This window comes from Octopus bimaculoides, chromosome 7 (assembly GCF_046866305.1).
Source record: "Octopus bimaculoides isolate indiv1 chromosome 7, ASM4686630v1, whole genome shotgun sequence".
NCBI lineage: Eukaryota > Metazoa > Mollusca > Cephalopoda > Octopoda > Octopodidae > Octopus > Octopus bimaculoides.
The window spans coordinates 36,742,228-36,762,228 of record NC_142934.1 but is presented as its reverse complement, the minus strand read 5'-3'; the positions used below and the strand labels follow the sequence as shown (position 1 = coordinate 36,762,228).

Here is a 20,001-nt window from a genome sequence, read left to right as displayed (position 1 = left end):
CCATTCTAAATTATCTCGCTGACGTACTACGACGAAATACCCAAGATGCAGATAAGATAGAGATTTTTATTTATTTACGGCCTCAAACATCTCAATACCTTGCGCTTTAGTCTTGTCCCTTATTATTTATCTTGTGTTTCTCTCCATGAAATTCAATTGAATTCAGTTGTTGTCTTAAATTCATGCTTATTCATTTTCTAAGCTTCCTAAATTCATGCTACGTTATATTCTAATCACCCAGAATTCATTGCTCTTTTAAAAAATTACGATTTATGCATTGTTGTCTCTCAAATATTTAAAATCTACAATTAAGAGCCCTCTCTACTCGCTGGCGGAGCCCTCTCTACTCGCTGGCGGTACCTACCCACCACTACCCATTTTCCTTTATTCAAAAATTCTTATCGCTCCCTAAAATTATGGCTTTTAAGTGTTGATTTCTCAGCCCAAGAATTACAGCGTGATGTGCTGCTTGACTGGTCCCCCCTCTCTCTCTCTCTCTCTCTTTATATATATATATGATGATGATGATGATGATCTTTTCTCCCGCCATGCCTCTGTCTACCCCTCCATCCTCTCTCTCCCCTTCGTAGTTTTTCCTTTAAGGTCTTCAGGTTCTGGCTATATATAAATGAGAAACCCATTCTAAATTATCTCGCTGACGTACTACGACGAAATACCCAAGATGCAGATAAGATAGAGATTTTTATTTATTTACGGCCTCAAACATCTCAATACCTTGCGCTTTAGTCTTGTCCCTTATTATTTATCTTGTGTTTCTCTCCATGAAATTCAATTGAATTCAGTTGTTGTCTTAAATTCATGCTTATTCATTTTCTAAGCTTCCTAAATTCATGCTACGTTATATTCTAATCACCCAGAATTCATTGCTCTTTTAAAAAATTACGATTTATGCATTGTTGTCTCTCAAATATTTAAAATCTACAATTAAGAGCCCTCTCTACTCGCTGGCGGAGCCCTCTCTACTCGCTGGCGGTAACCCGCCCTCCCACCCCCTCCACCGGAAGTTCATTCGTCTGTCATCCCACCCCCTCCACCGGAAGTTCATTCCTCTGTCATCCCACCCCCTCCACCGGAAGTTCATTCCTCTGTCATCCCACCCCCTCCACCGGAAGTTCATTCGTCTGTCATCCCACCCCCTCCACCGGAAGTTCATTCCTCTGTCATCCCACCCCCTCCACCGGAAGTTCATTTCTCTGTCATCCCGCCCCCTCCACCGGAAGTTCATTCCTCTGTCATCCCACCCCCCTCCACCGGAAGTTCATTCCTCTGTCATCCCACCCCTCCACCGGAAGTTCATTCCTCTGTCATCCCACCCCCTCCACCGGAAGTTCATTCCTCTGTCATCCCACCCCCTCCACCGGAAGTTCATTCCTCTGTCATCCCGCCCCCTCCACCGGAAGTTCATCCCTCTGTCATCCTGTCAACCTCGGCTGTCTCCCGGAACCCATCTAGTGGCCTTGGCCATCCTCTCCCCTACCTTTGGGTAGCGCATTAAGGTTGAGAAATGTTTGCAGGTTGTAGGTAATGTTTTGCTTATGAATTCTTCCAATTGCAAGTTTTCTTTTCAGGTACACGACACTGCTTTTCCCCTTCCCAGGCTACAGGCCCACACCCCCAACACCCATACTGTTAGGATTGGCACTCTCAACGTCGGCACGCTGAAAGGTAGATCTGGTGAAATTGTTGAGATGCTTGAACGGAGATGCGTAGATATGTGCTGCATCCAGGAAGTAAGATGGAGAGGAGGTTCTGCAAGGTTCCTCACAGGCAAAGAACACAGGTACAAGATTTTCTGGGCAGGGAACACTGACGGGGTCGGGGGCGTAGGAATACTTCTAGCGGAGAAATGGGTGGATAAGGTAATCGAGGTCGTTAGAGTAAGTGACAGAGTACTTAAGATCAGACTAGTGCTTCATCATAGATTAGCTACTGTCATCTCAGCCTATGCACCTCAACCTGGGCTACCAGATGGTCTGAAAGACCAATTCTATGACACCCTCTTGCAAACTACCTCGTCGACGAGTGACAGGGACCTTCTCTTTGTGGCTGGAGACTTCAACGGTCATGTCGGACGTCGTGCTGGGGGCTTCCATGGCATACATGGAGGCTATGGCTTCGGTTCCCGCAACGAGGAGGGAACCAGACTGCTGGAGTTCTGTGATGCAACCAATCTTATGGTCTGCAATACCAACTTCAGGAAACCTGCCAGTCACCTAGTCACCTACCGCTCCGGCAGACACTCTAGCCAAATCGACTACATCCTCGCCAGAAATAGGGAAAGAGGGCGGCTTATAAATGCCAAAACCTACCCTGGCGAAGAATGTACCCCACAACATAGATTAGTAGTTAGCGACTTTGGGATCAAGGCAAAATGGGTGCCCAGAATTAGACAGGCTTGGAGAAGAAGGGTGTGGAAGCTTAAAGACCCTGCAAACGGACAGAGACTTAGAGACAAGTTACTTGAAGCATTTAACGAAATAGAAGGGGATATAGCATCATACAACGTGGAAGACAATTGGAGATTTCTGCGGGACAACCTGTTGAAAGCCACCGACCAGATTTGTGGGTGGTGTAAGGTCCCCTCCCAACCCAGAGTAACGTGGTGGTGGAACAAGGAGGTAGACAGGGCTATTAGACAAAAGAAACAAGCTTGGAAGGACTGGAAGAACGGTGGTAGCAGGGAATTGTACCAATGTGCCAGAAGGGAGGCTAGGCGACAGGTTTATTTAGCCAGAGGGGAAGCAGATAAGGAAAGATTTGCCAATGTTCTGCGCCGTGAGGACCAAAGACTCGAAGTATTTCAGGTTGCAAGACAGTGTAGGAGAGAGAATAGTGATGTTGTAGGAGAGAAATGTGTTCGCATGGATGATGGTACGCTTGCATTAAATGAGGATGCAAAGAAAGAGGTCTGGAGATGCCACTACGATAGATTGCTTAATAAAGAGAATGAATGGGAGAAAGAGAGCCTGCCTTATGTCGACCCAATAGAGGGACCAGCTATCCGAGTTGATAGTACCAGGGTAGATAAAGCAATTAAGAGTATGAAGACCGGGAAAGCCCCCGGCCCATCAGGAATCACTGCAGAGATGCTCAAAATATCTGGCAGTGTTGGCTATAGCCTAGTCACCCGTATTACGAACCAGGTGATACACGAAGGAGTCATACCCTATGACTGGTGTAGCAGCATCATAGTCAACTGCTACAAAGGTAAAGGGGACGCTTTAGATACAAATAATTACAGAGGCATCAAGCTGTTAGATCAGGTTATGAAAGTTACAGAGAGGGTCATAGCCCAACTAATTAGGGAGCGAATCAATTTAGATGAGATGCAGTTTGGGTTCGTGCCAGGTAAAAGCACTACTGATGCCTTATTTCTAGTGAGACAGTTGCAAGAGAAATACCTAGCCAAGGATAAACCTCTGTACCTGGCTTTCATTGACATGGAGAAAGCCTTTGACAGGGTCCCCCGATCCCTTATCTGGCGGTCAATGAGGAAACTTGGGATAGAAGAATGGCTAGTGAGAGCTGTGCGAGCCATGTACAGAGATGCGGCCAGTAAGGTGAGGGTTGGAAATGAGTACAGCAATGAATTCCGGGTAGAGGTAGGGGTCCACCAAGGTTCCGTCCTCAGCCCCCTATTATTTACCATAGTCCTCCAGGCAATCACAGAGGAGTTCAAGACAGGTTGCCCCTGGGAGCTCCTCTATGCTGATGACCTTGCCCTAATTGCGGAGTCACTATCAGAACTAGAGGAGAAGTTTCAGGTGTGGAAGCAAGGTCTAGAATTGAAGGGCCTTAGAGTCAACCTAGCTAAAACCAAAATCCTAATAAGTAGGAAGGTAGATAAAACACAAACCCCTTCAGGTAGATGGCCCTGCTCAGTATGTAGAAAAGGAGTAGGTAGTAACTCTATAAGATGTACCCGGTGCAAGCTATGGACACATAAGAGGTGCAGCAACATCAAAGGCAGGTTAACTAGCAAGTTAGTTTTTGTTTGTGGCAGATGTTCAGGTGCAATAAAGACTGCAAACAAACAGGAAACAACTTCTATCTCATTCCAGGGTGAAAAACTAGAGGTAGTCGATAGCTTCCGCTATCTGGGCGACCAAGTTAGTAGTGGGGGTGGGTGCGCTGAAAGTGTAGCTGCTAGAATAAGAATAGCCTGGGCAAAGTTTAGAGAGCTCTTACCCCTGCTGGCGACAAAGGGACTCTCACTCAGAGTAAAAGGCAGACTGTATGACGCATGCGTACGAACAACCATGCTACATGGCAGTGAAACATGGGCTGTAACTGCTGAGGACATACGTAAGCTCGCAAGGAATGAAGCCAGTATGCTCCGTTGGATGTGTAATGTCAATGTGAATACCCGTCAGAGTGTAAGTATCTTGAGAGAAAAGCTGAACATTAGAAGCATCAGTTGTGGTGTGCAAGAGAGACGATTGCGCTGGTATGGACATGTGGTGAGAATGGAGGAGGATAGCTGCGTGAAAAAGTGCCACACCCTAACAGTTGAGGGAACCCGTGGAAGAGGTAGGCCCAGGAAGACCTGGGCTGAGGTGGTGAGGCAAGACCTTCGTACATTGGGCCTCACCGAGGCGATGACTACGGACCGAGACCTTTGGAAATGGGCTGTGCGTGAGAAGACCCGGCAAGCCAAGTAAGATCGTTGCCAGTGCCCCTGGACTGGTTCTTGTGCGGGTGGCACATGAGATGCACCATTTTGAGCGTGGCCGTTGCCAGTACCGCCTGACTGGCTCCTGTAGGATTTTCAAGCGAGATCGTTGCCAGTGCCCCTGGACTGGCTTGTGCGGGTGGCACATAAAAGACACCATTTCGAGCGTGGCCGTTTTCGTGCGGGTGACACGTAAAAGCACCCACTACACTCTCTGAGTGGTTGGCGTTAGGAAGGGCATCCAGCTGTAGAAACTCTGCCAAATCAGACTGTAGCCTGGTGTTGCCATCCGGTTTCACCAGTCCTCAGTCAAATCGTCCAACCCATGCTAGCATGGAAAGCGGACGTTAAACGATGATGATGATGATGATGATATGTATTTATATATATATATATGTATTTATATACATATATGTATTTATATATATATATATATATATGTATTTATATATATATATATATATGTATTTATATCTATATATGTATTTATATATATATATGTATTTATATATATATATATATATGTATTTATATATATATATATATGTATTTATATATATATATATATGTATTTATATATATATATATATGTATTTATATATATATATATATATATGTATTTATATATATACATATATATATATATATATATATATATATATATATGTATTTATATATATATATATATGTATTTATATATATACATATATATATATATATATATATATATATATATATATATATATATATATATATATATATATATGTATTTATATATATATATATATGTATTTATATATATATATATATGTATTTATATATATATGTATATATATACATATATATGTATTTATATATACATATGTATTTATATATATACATATGTATTTATATATATATATATGTATTTATATATATATATCTATATATATATATATGTACAAGAATAAGGGCAGGGAATCGTCAATTAATAATAGAATTAACAATTAACAATTTTGCCAAGTAGTTCAGTATGAAAAAAACCTTTATCGGTAAAACCATTTATCATCATAAATATACAGGGATTAGCATTGAGTCGCTTCTCCAACATACTGAAAATTTATAAATAGCAGTCAAAGAACTACTGATTCTAAACTACAAATTTTTCTCTAAACGGATGGCGATATGTATGGCACACATAGAACAAAAACCGGAGGGAAAAGCGTAAACAAAACAAGTCCTTAGTTAATTGGATACGAATCGTTTCATGGTTAAGCGAATGAAAATTTCACTATTCCAATCTTCAGTCCAAATATTCTGATAAATTTGAAAGTGTCTCTAAAAAAATTCACGGTAATTTTTGGCCATGCGACACCAAAAATCAACGATAAGAAAGGCATCGTTGATTTTTGGTGTCGCATGGCCAAAAATTACCGTGAATTTTTTAGAGACACTTTCAAATTTATCAGAATATTTGGACTGAAGATTGGAATAGTGAAATTTTCATTCGCTTAACCATGAAACGATTCGTATCCAATTAACTAAGGACTTGTTTTGTTTACGCTTTACCCTCCGGTTTTTGTTCTATGTGTGCCATAAATATCGCCATCCGTTTAGAGAAAAATTTGTAGTTTAGAATCAGTAGTTCTTTGACTGCTATTTCTAAATTTTCAGTATGTTGGAGAAGCAACTCAATGCTAATCCCTGTATATTTATGATTATATATATACGTATGTATATATATATATATATATATATATATATATATATATATATATATGTATATATATATATATGCATTTATATATATATATATATATATATATATATATATATATATATATACATATATATGTATTTATATATACATATGTATTTATATATATACATATGTATTTATATATATACATATGTATTTATATATATATATGTATTTATATATATATATGTATTTATATATATCTATATATATATGTATTTATATATATATATATCTATCTATATATATATATGTATGTATATATATATATATATATATATATATATATATATGTATGTATATATATATATATATATATATATATATATGTATGTATATATATATATATATATATATATGTATGTATATATATATATATATATATGTATATATATATATATATATATATATATATATATATATGTATGTATATATATATATATATATATATATATATATATATATATATATATATATATATATATATAGTGGTACAACAATGCACCAATATTTACTGGAAATAGCAGTCGATAATATACGACACTATATTAAAGCTTCACTGTATATATATATACTGGGAAAGATGTTTGCAAGTGGCGAACATAAAAAATTTCATCTTACCTGTAGGAAGATCATTAAATAAATGTATAATCTAGATGTTGATCATCTAGGACCTAGGTTTCGAACTTTCCCAATTCACCTACACAAAATTTTGAATGTTGCTATATTAGTGGCAGTATACTTGTCTGAACGCCTGGCCATTAACAGACTCTGAACAGTGAAAAAATTTCAAAGAAAAAATTATTAAATAATGTAATACAGTACCATCAGGTTAAAGTATAAATACAGAATTGTGGTACAACAATTCACCAATATTTACTGGAAATAGCAGTCAATAATATACGATGCTATTGTAAAGCTTCAATGTATGCATGTATGTATGTATATATGTATGTATATATTCTCACCTTCTCGATTGTCAAACTAATACACCTGCTTGTTTATACACCTGTCTTCATCTTTTGTTTTTCCATAAATTTCAACTATATATTGTACGCTCATGTGGCCGCACCAGTTTTATCCTGCTTTAACCTCCTACCCTTTGGACTTACTACTACCTGAACTTTCTGCACCTCTCTTCATCTACGTACCAGCATTCCACCCAGATTACTACTGGATATACATATGGATTTCACTGAACTCTTCCATTGATGAAAAATCGCTCCAATACACGATGTCTGAACTTTTTTGAACTTTCAGCTTTTTCTTACTCTGTTTTCTCTTCTGTTTATTTCTTCATGGTCCTTGCTGTTGAAGAGCATAAACTTGAAATGTAAAAGACTTTTTCACCTTCCTGAGCATCAAACTAATACATCTGCTTGTTGTTTATACACCTATCTTCCTCTTTTGTTTTGCTGTAAATTTCAACTATATATATTTCAACTATATATATATTTATTTCAATTATATATATATAATATAGATTCAATCAAAAGATTGAATGTGGTACTTAAAATGTTTGTGGCACCAGAATTTGGTAAGGTAAAATCCAAAAGCAAAATCAAGAGATTTGGTGAATTAAATTTGAAGAAAAGCAACAAAAATGTATAAGGTCATAGCAGTATGTACGCTAGTACAAGCTTCATTTATCTATGTAGTGAGAACACCACATAAGATGTGCAATGAAATTGTACTCCTCAGCTGCATAATGGAAGTTCATTTCAGAAAGCTGTTTCGTCAATGTGTGTAAATACATGAGTAGGAGATGAAGAGAATAACATCTTGACTGGGCTGTTAATCAACAGTCTAGTGAACCAAACAGGAATTTAATTTCTATATATTCTATTTGTTCTTCTTTCTAGAAGGAGGGGTAAGATAGGAGTAATTTCAATTTAGAGGAAGGTAGGTTAGGTAGTAGTAAGGGAAGGCACGTCAGGGGTAAATCAAGAAAGAGGGAAAAAAGAAAAAAAAAGAAAAATATAAAAATAGAAGAACAATACCCTTAGGAGTGGCAAGAGGAAATTTAAGGTCAGGGAATATAGGTCAAGATATTGAAGAATTAAAGGGAATTACTAAGATTATACCTATTTGTCTGTGTATTTAGAATAATTCAACAATCTAAAATATTAAAACATTAAAACTATAGAGAACATTTATAGTTAAATTAGAATAAGACATATGTTTATGTGGGGTAGGAGAAGAGAGATATTATTTATAAGAAAACCATAAGAAGAGAAGATATCAATGGCCAAGGGAAAGAAGAAGGAGAAGGAAAAAAGGGGAAGAATAAAGATAGAAAATCAGGACTAAACTAAGAGTATTAAAGCTATGGTGTCAAAAAAGATATGGTAGAAGAGACCTAGAATTAGCTTGAGAAATGTAGGAATATTATCAGTGGGTTGGGAAAGGTTAAAATATATTCCAAATGTTATACTTTAAAGCTATAACTTAAATAAAGTAGTTAATAGTCTAGGAAACGAAAGGGGTTAAAATAATATATTATTAGTAAGATTTATTTTTTTAAATATTTAAAGGTGCGAGAGTAACAATGTACACATAGAACCCTAAGGTCAGATCTATTGTTAATTAGATTAGGATTATCCTTAAGCTTAAAAATTTTATAAATTTCCATTGAGCACAGTCCACAGCCATATCTACTATTTCTATAGGGTTGTGCCCTCCTGATGATTTCCCATTTAAGATTAACCCTTTCGTTACCAAACCGCCCAAAGCCGCCCGAAAAAAATTTTGGTTCATGTGACCAAGCCGCCCAAAACCGCCCGTAATCACCTATTCATATTTAAATGAGAATATCTGAGCAAATCTCGTTAGTACATTCGTGAAAACACGTGATTATTTGTGTAAACAGTTCAGCTATAGTTTTGTACAACAATCGACGTGTTTTTTTAATTTTGTGAATTTTGGGAGATTTTTTTCCAAATTTGTTCCTGTTGTGTTTTCAAAATTTGTAATCCTGACAAAAAAATGGATACGAATTTTATTCTGTCAAGCAGCGAGTCAGAATTCGAAGGATTTTCCGTTGAAGACCTTGATAAATCTAACTCTGTAACCAAAAAAAAAAAGCACGTGGTATTTGATAATGAATCTGAGGTTTCATTTTCCGAAAATGAAAGCAGTGAATCCGAGAGCTCCGATGATAGCGATAAAGAGAATGAATTAGTACCTGAATGGAGTGAAAATTTAAAAACTCCTTCTTTCAGTGATTTTTCTGAAGAAACTGGACCAAGTCACAGTCTTACCCAGGAGAGTAAAGCTTTAGACTATTTCTTTTTGCTTTTTCCGATGTACTTATTTGAATTGATTACGGCGGAAACAAACCGTTACGCTAAATGTAAACAAAGCGTAAAAAAGGATAGTTTGAGGTTTCCCATAAACTTGAATGAAATTAAAGCATATTTTGCCATAAATATTATTTTGGGCATTAGAAAGTTACCTAGAATAACAAATTACTGGAGTAGTGATGAACCCTTTGGCGACGAATATGTCTCAAGTATAATGACGAGGATACGGTTTTTAAAATTGACTCAATATCTACATGTAAGAGACACGAGCAGTACACCAGTACGTGGAAAACCAGACTTTGATCCCTTATTTAAAATAAGACCCCTCATTGACTGTGTTCAAAGCACATATAAAACAGTTTATAGATAAGGATATGGTGGGCTATAAAGGCCGAGTGCGTTTTCAACAGTATATGCCAGGAAAGCGCACAAAATGGGGGATCAAAGTTTGGAAAAGATTTGTGAATCAAATACTGGGTACTGCTCTGGATTTTAATTTTATACTGGCAAAAGAGACAGTAATAAATCCAGTAATGTGCACAACTCTTCTATAATAATATTTTGTTGTATACCCAATTGAATATTAGCTAATAACCCATTTTCTATAGCGATGTTTGAACAAAAATTTTAATAATTTTATATTTTGTTGAATTTACCTGTATTTACCTGTAATTAAAGTCACTTTGTGACAAAAATTTTGGTATAGAATTGGTTGAGAACCTTTCGTTAATTTATCTTCCAAAAATCACATTAATATGTTGATAAATAAAAAAGTTAGAGTTGTTTAATGAAACTAGCCTAAATTTATGATTATGTTAGAAATTAATTGAAACACATAAGGGGTGTAATTTGGTTAGAAATATGGTAACGAAAGGGTTAAAATCAATACCATTATCCTTCAATTCCCAAATTTTACTAGATAATGATGTACTATTGGCCTTATGTTTAAGTCTAAACGATGATAAGTGATTGTATAATCACTGTTTAAGATTGATTGTGCAACCAACATAAATGTAATTATTAGTTGTAGTAGTTACTGTACGTTTATAGACCACGTTACGGGCTAAACAACAGCCAGATACCGGGCAATGGGCCTTAATTCTACAATTGCAATTAAGGGGATTATTAGCTATATATATATTATTATGCTGATTGTTAATACAATTATCAAAATTGATTATATCAATATTGTTGGTTGTATTACTGGATATACAATTGATATTGTTTGAGCTAGGAAAATTTATCTCATCAGCTATGTTAACAGTTGAAGTATTATTATGTTCATTAGGTTAAGATTAATGTTTAAGGGGTTAGATGTGTTATAATCAGTTTCATAATAACTGTTTTGAGTATTATCATCACTACCATTTAAATGGTCATTAGAATTATTGTTGTTATTTATTGAATTATTATTGGGATTTTCATTGTGAATTTCTTTGCTAGTATTCACTGTGTTATTGGTATTATCATGTACATGATTGTTGGTAGCATTGGTATTATCAATTGCCTGATAGTTATTTATATTGCCATCAATAATAAGACAATTCTTATTTTCAAGGGTCCTAGCTAATTCTATGTTCTTTTTATTCAACTTATTGATGATAGATCCTATATTGAGGAGAGTAGAGTATGAGATAAGGATTGTGTGCTGAGAAAATATTTTATAATATCTATGGTTAGGGTTGAAATTTTTTTGTAAGATATCAATAAACTTCTTATAAATGTTTGTGGATACTGCATAGTTGTAAGGGATGTTGAGCCATATAGAAATTTTTCTTTTAAATTTGTGATATAATTGGAATTTATGGTTATATTATTGCTTCTACTACTATTTGTAGTTTTCTTATTGGGATCTATCTCGTTATGTAAAATAATTTTCCTGCTCATATGGCCATTGTTATAGTTTCTTAACCTAGGTTTTCTATTAGTGCTAATATGATTATGTAGACACTTATCAGGTTATATTTCATTTTTATTCTTATTGCTTAAGCAGGATAGACTATTATTAGGTTTTTTCTTACCATTATTTAAGATAATTAGATTATTATTATTGGTATCATTTTCATTGTTGCTATTATCACATTTAATGGATTTACTAGGATTGAGGAAAGAGATATCTTGGTCATAACCTGCTCTAGATAAAGCTTCATTGTAGTAATGTGAATTGGAATTAAAGAAGTCATAGTTTGAGAACAGCTTAGTTATTCTTTCGGAAATGTTTTTTACAATGGATTTTAAAACATTTGGGGGGTGATTAGATGATCTACTAACATACTTAGTGACTTCATTTTCCTTTCTATAGGGATAGTGTAATTTAGAGGTAATATTAAGAGTGGTGTCGAAAAAGTTAGCAATCTTAGTACCGTATTCGAAAGTAATGCTAAGGTTAAAGCTTTTAAAGAATTTTCTAATATTTTTTCTCATTCTCTCTATGGCTGATTTATCGTTGGAAGGGATGATAAATAACGTATCATCCCTGTAAAGACCCCCTTGAAGTTCAAGAATTTCCCTCTGTAAAGACCCCCTTGAAGTTCAGGAATTTCCCTATTTAGGCAATGTAAAAGATATGCTCCAACCAGATCTGTGATTTCAGCTGAATCACTCAATCCCATTGGGATATCAAAGTTATCTGGGGTGTCTGATCTGGTCCAGAGTCTATCTTCGAATTCGATGATGGTTCTTCTAGCTAAAAGAATTATATCTGTTTTTTTCTCTAGTAATTAGGGATCTATTTTTGGCAAAGATGAGAGCTTTGTTAAGGAGTATAGGGGAAATACTGGAATAGTAATTATTAATATCAAATTAGATGAAGGAAAAATTATCATTATTGTCAACAGACCTAAACCAATTAAGTGCTTCATCTGTATTAATCCATAATTTTAGAGCAAGGTTAGGAATAATAAAAGGTATAATGTTATCACGAATAAGCTTACTTAGTCTTCCAATATCAGACTTAGTTGGGCAAATGAGTCTAACAGTAGGGTTTTCTTGAAAGTTTTTCTTATGGTCCTTTAAATTAATTTTAGGTTCACAAGGTGTAAGTGGTTCAGTTCTATCAGTTAGATCATATTCCATCATAATTTTTTTGATTTTCAAATTGATATCCGATAATGCTTTTCTTGAAGTTATCTTATATTTGCCGTTGAGTCCTTTCATTATTAGTTTTTTGTAGGTGGTGTAGTCAATTCTATATAAATTTCCTACTCATGTATTTACATACATTCACAAAACGGCATTCTGAAATGAACTTCCATTATGCAGCTGAGGAGTACAATTTCATTGCACATCTTATGTGGTGTTCTCACTACATAAATAAATGAAGCTTGTACGAAACGTACGTACTGCTACAACCTAATACATTTTTGTTGCTTTTCTTCAAATATATATATATATATATATATATATATATATATATATATATATATATATATATATATATATATATATATATATAGATGTGTGTGTATGTACAATCTTCTATATTATAATAGAGAAAGCAATTATTAAAGGCTTGACCGTTTGGAAATTTTTTTTATAAATTCATGTTCCAAGAAATTTCCTGTAATTTTGATTTCTGACATTTATTGAATATTTGAACTTAAGTTTTTCACAAATTTACATATTCGTTGCATTCACTGTGGAGTAGATTTAATAAACAATATTAATTTGTTGCAGGTGAAATTTTCCATTTTCATTTCCCCCAGTCTCTCACTCTCTTTCACCTCTATTTTCATTAATGTTAATTTAATATATATTCATTTCAATGTTTTCATTTCAAGTTTTAATTTGCCATTTGCAAAACTGACAGTTTATTCTCAATATGTAATGAAAAAAATTTATTGAATGACTGAATGCTATTAGACAAAATAGCTGTCTAACTGTGAGGCTTCCATGATATAGTATACCAGTATAATTTTTTTTTTAAATTAAGAAGTGATTTTGTTGGTATGGCTATGTGGAACACTACAAGCCTAAAAATTTTTAACTATGTGATCGCTGCTGTTTCTAGCACACTAGGGTTACCTTGAAGTTTCTTTAAATTACAGGTGTACAATAAATTACTGAAAGATATTTACTAAGCAATTGAGATTTTTTATAAACTGAAGGGCATCCAAAAAAATATGCGACTGAAAATATCAATGTGAAAATATTATCAAGTGGCTAGCAGAAAACCACCTGGAGGGTGGTCTTTCTGCTAGTCTATATATATATATATATATATATATATATATATATATACAAATAGTAAATGAGTATATGCATATATACGTACAGGTATGTGCATACCGACATCCACCTGTATGTATAGGTGCATATCTGGGTACAGGACATTGCAAACAAAACAGAGACGAGAAAACACACAAGCCACATAGAGAACATTTTCCTTCATCAGCTACCCCCGTTTTAACACCGGCGTTTCGAAGAGTTGGGCAGGACACATCGTTAAAACGGCTCTTCCCATGGACCGCAAATTTAATTTGTATACACAAATTAAACCTGTGCCATGGAGGAATGTCGTGGTGGACAAAAAACAAGACAGGAAAACAAACAGAAAAGGCTTTACGGCCAGACGAGAAAAATTGTTTGTGTATGAACGCTGTGAGGCACGAACTTGAAAGTAGGGACGAAATGGTTCTATATAAAGGATGTCTGTGTGTGCAAGTGTTTGTATGTGTAGTACGTATGCATTTCTACAGTTTTCAACAGATTTTCACTAGACTTTACACACACACATTACTTATGTGCCAAGGATGGTCATGCACTATAAGATTTATCCCAGAGTTTCTGATTAAAGTAAGAAACTGGAAAAACGGTGTTTTACACGTCTTTCTCAAAAAATTTCTGCAGTTTTCAACTGATTCTCTCCCTTCTCTCTCTGTTTATTTCTCTTTCCTCTTGCTTACACATATTCTCTCTCACCCTCTGTAATAGTACCTTTCTTTTAGTCTATGTCTTTCTTTCTCTCTCTCTCACTCACACACTAACTCCTGTCTACAAATTGCCTTCTGTGCATTTCAATTAGTCATGCGTAAAAATCTCGTTACAGTTTTTGTATGTTCTCTCTGAAAAATAATTTATTTTTAATTTTTGTTCACCCAGTGTGTTTAAATTCAGTTTTGCCATATATGCTTAAAAATTGACCAGTGTATTTCAATTTTGTCATGCGTAAATATGTTTGTCTTTATGGTATTTGTACATTCTCCTTACAACATTACTTATTTTAAATTTTCTGCACTCCATCTATTTAAATACACTATTTACATTTCTCCCTCTATCAAAAAACATTGTGCATGTGGTCGCACATGCATATGTATGACTGCTATGGGCCAGATACAGCTGATAAGCTTTTATTACTAACCAATGAGATATCAACCACGCCACTGAGAGGTCATGCATTAGAAAAAGCTTTCCTAAAGTGGCTCAAGTTTTTTCAGTCAAGCTATTTTCTTCTAGAGCTTTATACATTCAAACAGGGTTTGTAAGTTCTGTCTACAAATTGACTTCCTTGTCTATATATATATATAAAATTCTTTGTCTGTTTATTCCCTATGCACTCTCAAGCAGCTTGACCAAATCAAATCAAATTTTTACAAGGTAATAATATCAGACCCAGTGAGTGTCAACATGTAATTTTTTTTTTCATTTGGATAAAACAATATAACATAGGCACTGGTTTGGTGTTACATATCAAAAATGAAGGAATAAGATCTATATTGTAATGTGATATAATATTGTTTCACTTTTATTCTTTCACTTTTCATTCTAATGTGATAACACGAAGATCATCTTATTTCTTTTAATATTGTTCCACTTTTATTGTTTCACTTTTCATTCTAATGTGATAACACTAAGATCATCTTACTTCTATTGTATTTGAAATAAATGTATAATTTATATCCTAATGTGAACAACATTATGCATCAGCAACTTTCTGTCTGTACAGCCACAACAGTGGAATGATGTGTTAGTGTGTGTTGACTGACATAACGAATGGCAGATGAAACTCTTGACAAAAAACAATAAGGTGGCAGGTCTAAGGTATATAAAAACTTTTTACTTAAAACATTGCAGCTTAAAATTAAAATTTGAATATTAAAACCTATTTTATTATAGTTTACAAATAACACTATACTTATTTAAATAGAATTTGGCTAATTTACTACCTTAAATACAGAAAAAAGTGACTACTTACAAATTAGCTGAACAGTTTTGTACAATAAATTTAAAAGATGAGAACAGTAAAGAGTGATAAATTAGAAGAACTGGCATTCTTTGCTGCAATATTTTAAGTAAAAAGTTTCTCATTCTTTACTTTACTAGAAATAATAGCTTGTCCTATACTTTTACAGGTGTAATAACTTGTCCTGTACTTTTCCAGGTTTATAATCTTAAGAATATTACTTTTCATGCTCACATTTTTCCATGCATATATCTATATATATATATATATACACACACACGCACACACACATTCATGTATTATATGCATATATATACATATATATATATATATATATATATATATATATATATATATATATATATATATATATATATGTATGTACATTTATACAATGTACATGCAATTTCATTTGCAATTTTCAACTGCTAATTTTACACATACCTTTTTTACTTTTGCTGTCAGTTTTTTCTTCTTAAAAGCAGTAACTATTTTTATTTATTTATTTATTTATTTATTTATTGCAGAATAATTGATTATGGAAAATTTTGAACCCCACCACCAAATTTGTGGAAGAGGCATGGAGTCCTCCATGGAATCTGTGCTGGAAGGACAAACAAGGAGATTTCAGGCTTCTTCAACGTCAGCAGAAGAATGGTGGAAAACATCAGAAAAGAGATGGAAGATTCAGGAGTCAACTACAAAATGGCAGCAGAGAGGAAAACTCATGATTGATCTGACACGATCACAATGCTGGAATTCATCACTGAAATCCAGGATATCACCACCAATGATCCCAGCAAGTTGATGCATGCTATTGCATAGGAGAAAGGTGTGGATGAAAAGCTCATCAGGCTGGTGGTGCATGAGAGCATTTGTTACTTTTCATACATGAAGAAGGGACAATTTCTGCCCAAGGCAATGCATGAAAAGCGACTCAAGCACACCCAGAATCTGATCAACAAGCTGAAACACCCACTGGAGTCAGACATGCTGTGTTTCTTTTGAAGAGAATTTCTGCCAAATCCAAGGTATCAACTTCCAGAACAACAAATGGCTTGCTGTCTCACTCAAGTACATACCCAGAATCATGCAGATGAAATTTCCAGCATCAATCAGGGTCTTCAATGCCATCAGCAGTGAAGGTGATGTCATGCCACCCCACTTCTTAACTGAGAGCTTCAATGAACACCAATGGCTACATCCATGTTCTGAGCAAGGTGAAGTTCTAGATCAACTGGGTAGCTGCAGGGAGGCTGTATGTGTGACAGCAAGACTGGGCCTTGCTACACCAGCCAAAGACCCAGGCCTGGCTGTTGGAGAATTTCTTTGATCACACAGCACCTGACAATTGGCCTCCCAACTCACCTGACTGCAACCACCTTGACTTCTTTGTGTGGGGTGCAATGGAATGAGAGACCAACAAATCCAGCTTCCACACAAAGGACAAGCTGAGAGCTTGGATTTATCAGGGCCTTCAGGGGCCTAAAATGAGGAATAGTGATGAAGGCCTGTGGCTGAATCTGAGGTTGCCTTTGAGGCCAAAGGTGGGTTCATTGAGTGAGATCAACAGAACATGTCAAGAAGACAAACTGATCCAAATTTGACAAATATATCTCAAAAAATAAAAACAAGTGATATTGACATCAGGCAATAGTTGTAAGCAAGTGTCACATATATTTACTTGATTGCTGACATTTATCAATTGTTTCTCTCATCGTTGTGATGCACCATTTTCTATCATAAATAGAACTGTCGGTATTTTTGGTAACGCAGGTATGCTAGTGAAATAATAATGAATCATCCAGTGCTTCATTGAGACCCCATTCAAAATAACATTACTGATATTATAAAAGCACAATTTAAATTGTAAATTGTTTATCTTTAAAAAGACTGTGTCTGCCATAATCCAGTTACAATTCCCCACATTAGAACTTACTTGCAGGTGAAGATCAGTGGGGTACAGTGAAGTACAATGATTGATGCCAGTCTGTGTCTAACAGTTATTTAAATGACTGAAAGATATGAAAAGTAAATTCAGTCTCAGCTGTATTTGGTCATAAATCCAGCATTTAACCATTCCTGCTATTTCACTACCTTTACAACAACAATAGTCACATAATAATCCTTTCTACAATAGGAACAAAGCCTGAAATTTGGGGGAGAGGGTTAGTTGAATACATCGACCACCAGTACTTAGCTGGTACTTATTTCATCAACCCTGAAAGAATGAGAGACAAAGTTGACCTCTGCAGAATTTAAATTCAGAACATATAATGGATGACATACCACAAAGCATTTTGTCCAGTGTGTTAGCAATTCTACCAGCTTGCCACCTTACAGTAAAAACAATAATAACAATAGTATACTTACAAGATTCTCTTGAGATGGAATCTTAAGCCAAGATGGAGCAAAGTCATGCCTTGGCACGTTACTAGTTGCCATCAGAGAGCAGCAGTCAGCATGTTGCACAGTTAGTCCTGAAAAATAAACACAAAACAAGTTGGTAAAAAAATGCCAGTTATTCATTATCAAATATTCAATAATTAAACTATTACATTTTATTTTTAAGTATTAGAAATTCCATTTTTGGTACTACAACTCTTTAAGTAACATTACATTTTTAACATAATCAAGTACACAGCCATTAAGAAATATTCAAATTTTCTTGTATGTATACCCTATGAGTAAAAGTGAAATACCACATACACACCTACAGAATTACATGAATATACTTTTACCTAAGTACAGCTCTAAAGCCACAAAAGTGTAGTATTAAACTATCTGCTCAAAATTTGGATGTTCTAATATGTTGCAGGCATTTGGCTGCATATTCTGGGCAGGAGATTTTAACATACATTGTTTTTGTTCATTAGGCTGTTGATTACATTAACCTCAGTATTTCTTTCATCAACTCAAAGTATGAAAGGGAAAATAAACATGGGTAGGATCTGAACTCAGACAAAATACAAAAGAACATAACCAAATACCAAGAGCTATTTTGTTGTTGCTCTACTGATTCTATCTTCAAAGTAGTAATAAACAAATGATATAATTTGAATGCATTAGTTGTCGTCATCGTTTAGCCCCAAATCAAAGGTATTCCTATCATGACTATCTCTTCTTTTTTTATATCTATGACTTCTTTATCCAACATGTTCCTTCTTTATGGGCCATAAGGTGTAATTTAAAAGATTTGCAATTTCAAATAAGTCAAGATTCTTTTGTTGATATTTGAAATAGGCCAAGAGGCACATGAGGATTTGACCTGTATCAGAGGTGTAGTCAATTAAATAATAAATCCAGTACTTAACTGATATTTATCTTATTGACCTCAAAAGAGTTAAGAACCAGCAGAAAATAGATAAGAGTGGTTCTTTTCTCCTACCAACACAAACTGGTCTGTATTTAATGTGATTTGATGAGTTCACATGGAATCAACTGATTCTTGCCTAGTCTCATCTTTGTAATTAATTTGTTATATGAGGTTGTATCAAAAAGTTCCTAGACTAGTTCTGTAGCATGCCAACAGATGACAGCACATGGTTGTGTGGAGTGAGAGCTACCAGTGATCTTCATGAGGCAGTGTGCCAAGTGACATCACTATGTTTACTTTGTAAGTTGTGAAATTTGTGTTTTTGTGATCACATGTATGTTGTAGTCTGCGATTTTTGTCATGGACAGGAAGTTGGAACAAAGTGCCAATGTGAAATTTTGCGTTAAACTTGGAAAGTCTGCTACAGAGACATTGAGCATGCTTTGGAAAGCTTATGGCAAGAATTGTCTTTTCCTCTTGCTAACATGAACTAGTCCATATTTAACATAATATGATGAGTTCACATGGGATCAACTAACACTTGCTTAGTTTTATCGTTGTAATTAAATTTTTACGAGTATTTTTTCAAGTGCCTGAGTTTTTGTTCTCATTAGTATTTACTATCTGCAAGGTTACAAAAAGAAAAAGAAAAAAAGAATGAAAGACAAAGTTAACCTGTATAAAATTTGAATAGTATGCAAAAGAACATAATCAATTCTGCCACCCATAGCTCATTGTAAATGTTTTCTTAAAAAAACATTTACAATTCTT

At 34.8% G+C, this 20,001-nt stretch overlaps 1 protein-coding gene across 23 annotated transcripts in view; it reads right to left on the bottom strand.

Moving 5' to 3' along the window:
* The window catches only part of LOC106881794 (uncharacterized), a 158,859-nt gene that overhangs the window by 27,152 nt on the left and 111,706 nt on the right, over positions 1-20,001 (bottom strand). For 17 of the 23 annotated variants that reach the window (XM_089355189.1, XM_089355183.1, XM_089355175.1 and 14 more), the window contains one exon: positions 18,288-18,394. In XM_089355189.1, the coding sequence (XP_089211315.1) occupies positions 18,288-18,359 (72 nt within the window). In that variant the 5' untranslated portion in view covers positions 18,360-18,394. Of the gene's footprint in view, positions 1-7,052; positions 7,203-18,287; positions 18,395-20,001 lie in introns of all 23 variants that reach the window. The other 6 variants (XM_089355192.1, XM_089355193.1, XM_089355191.1 and 3 more) reach the window with 1 other exon arrangement.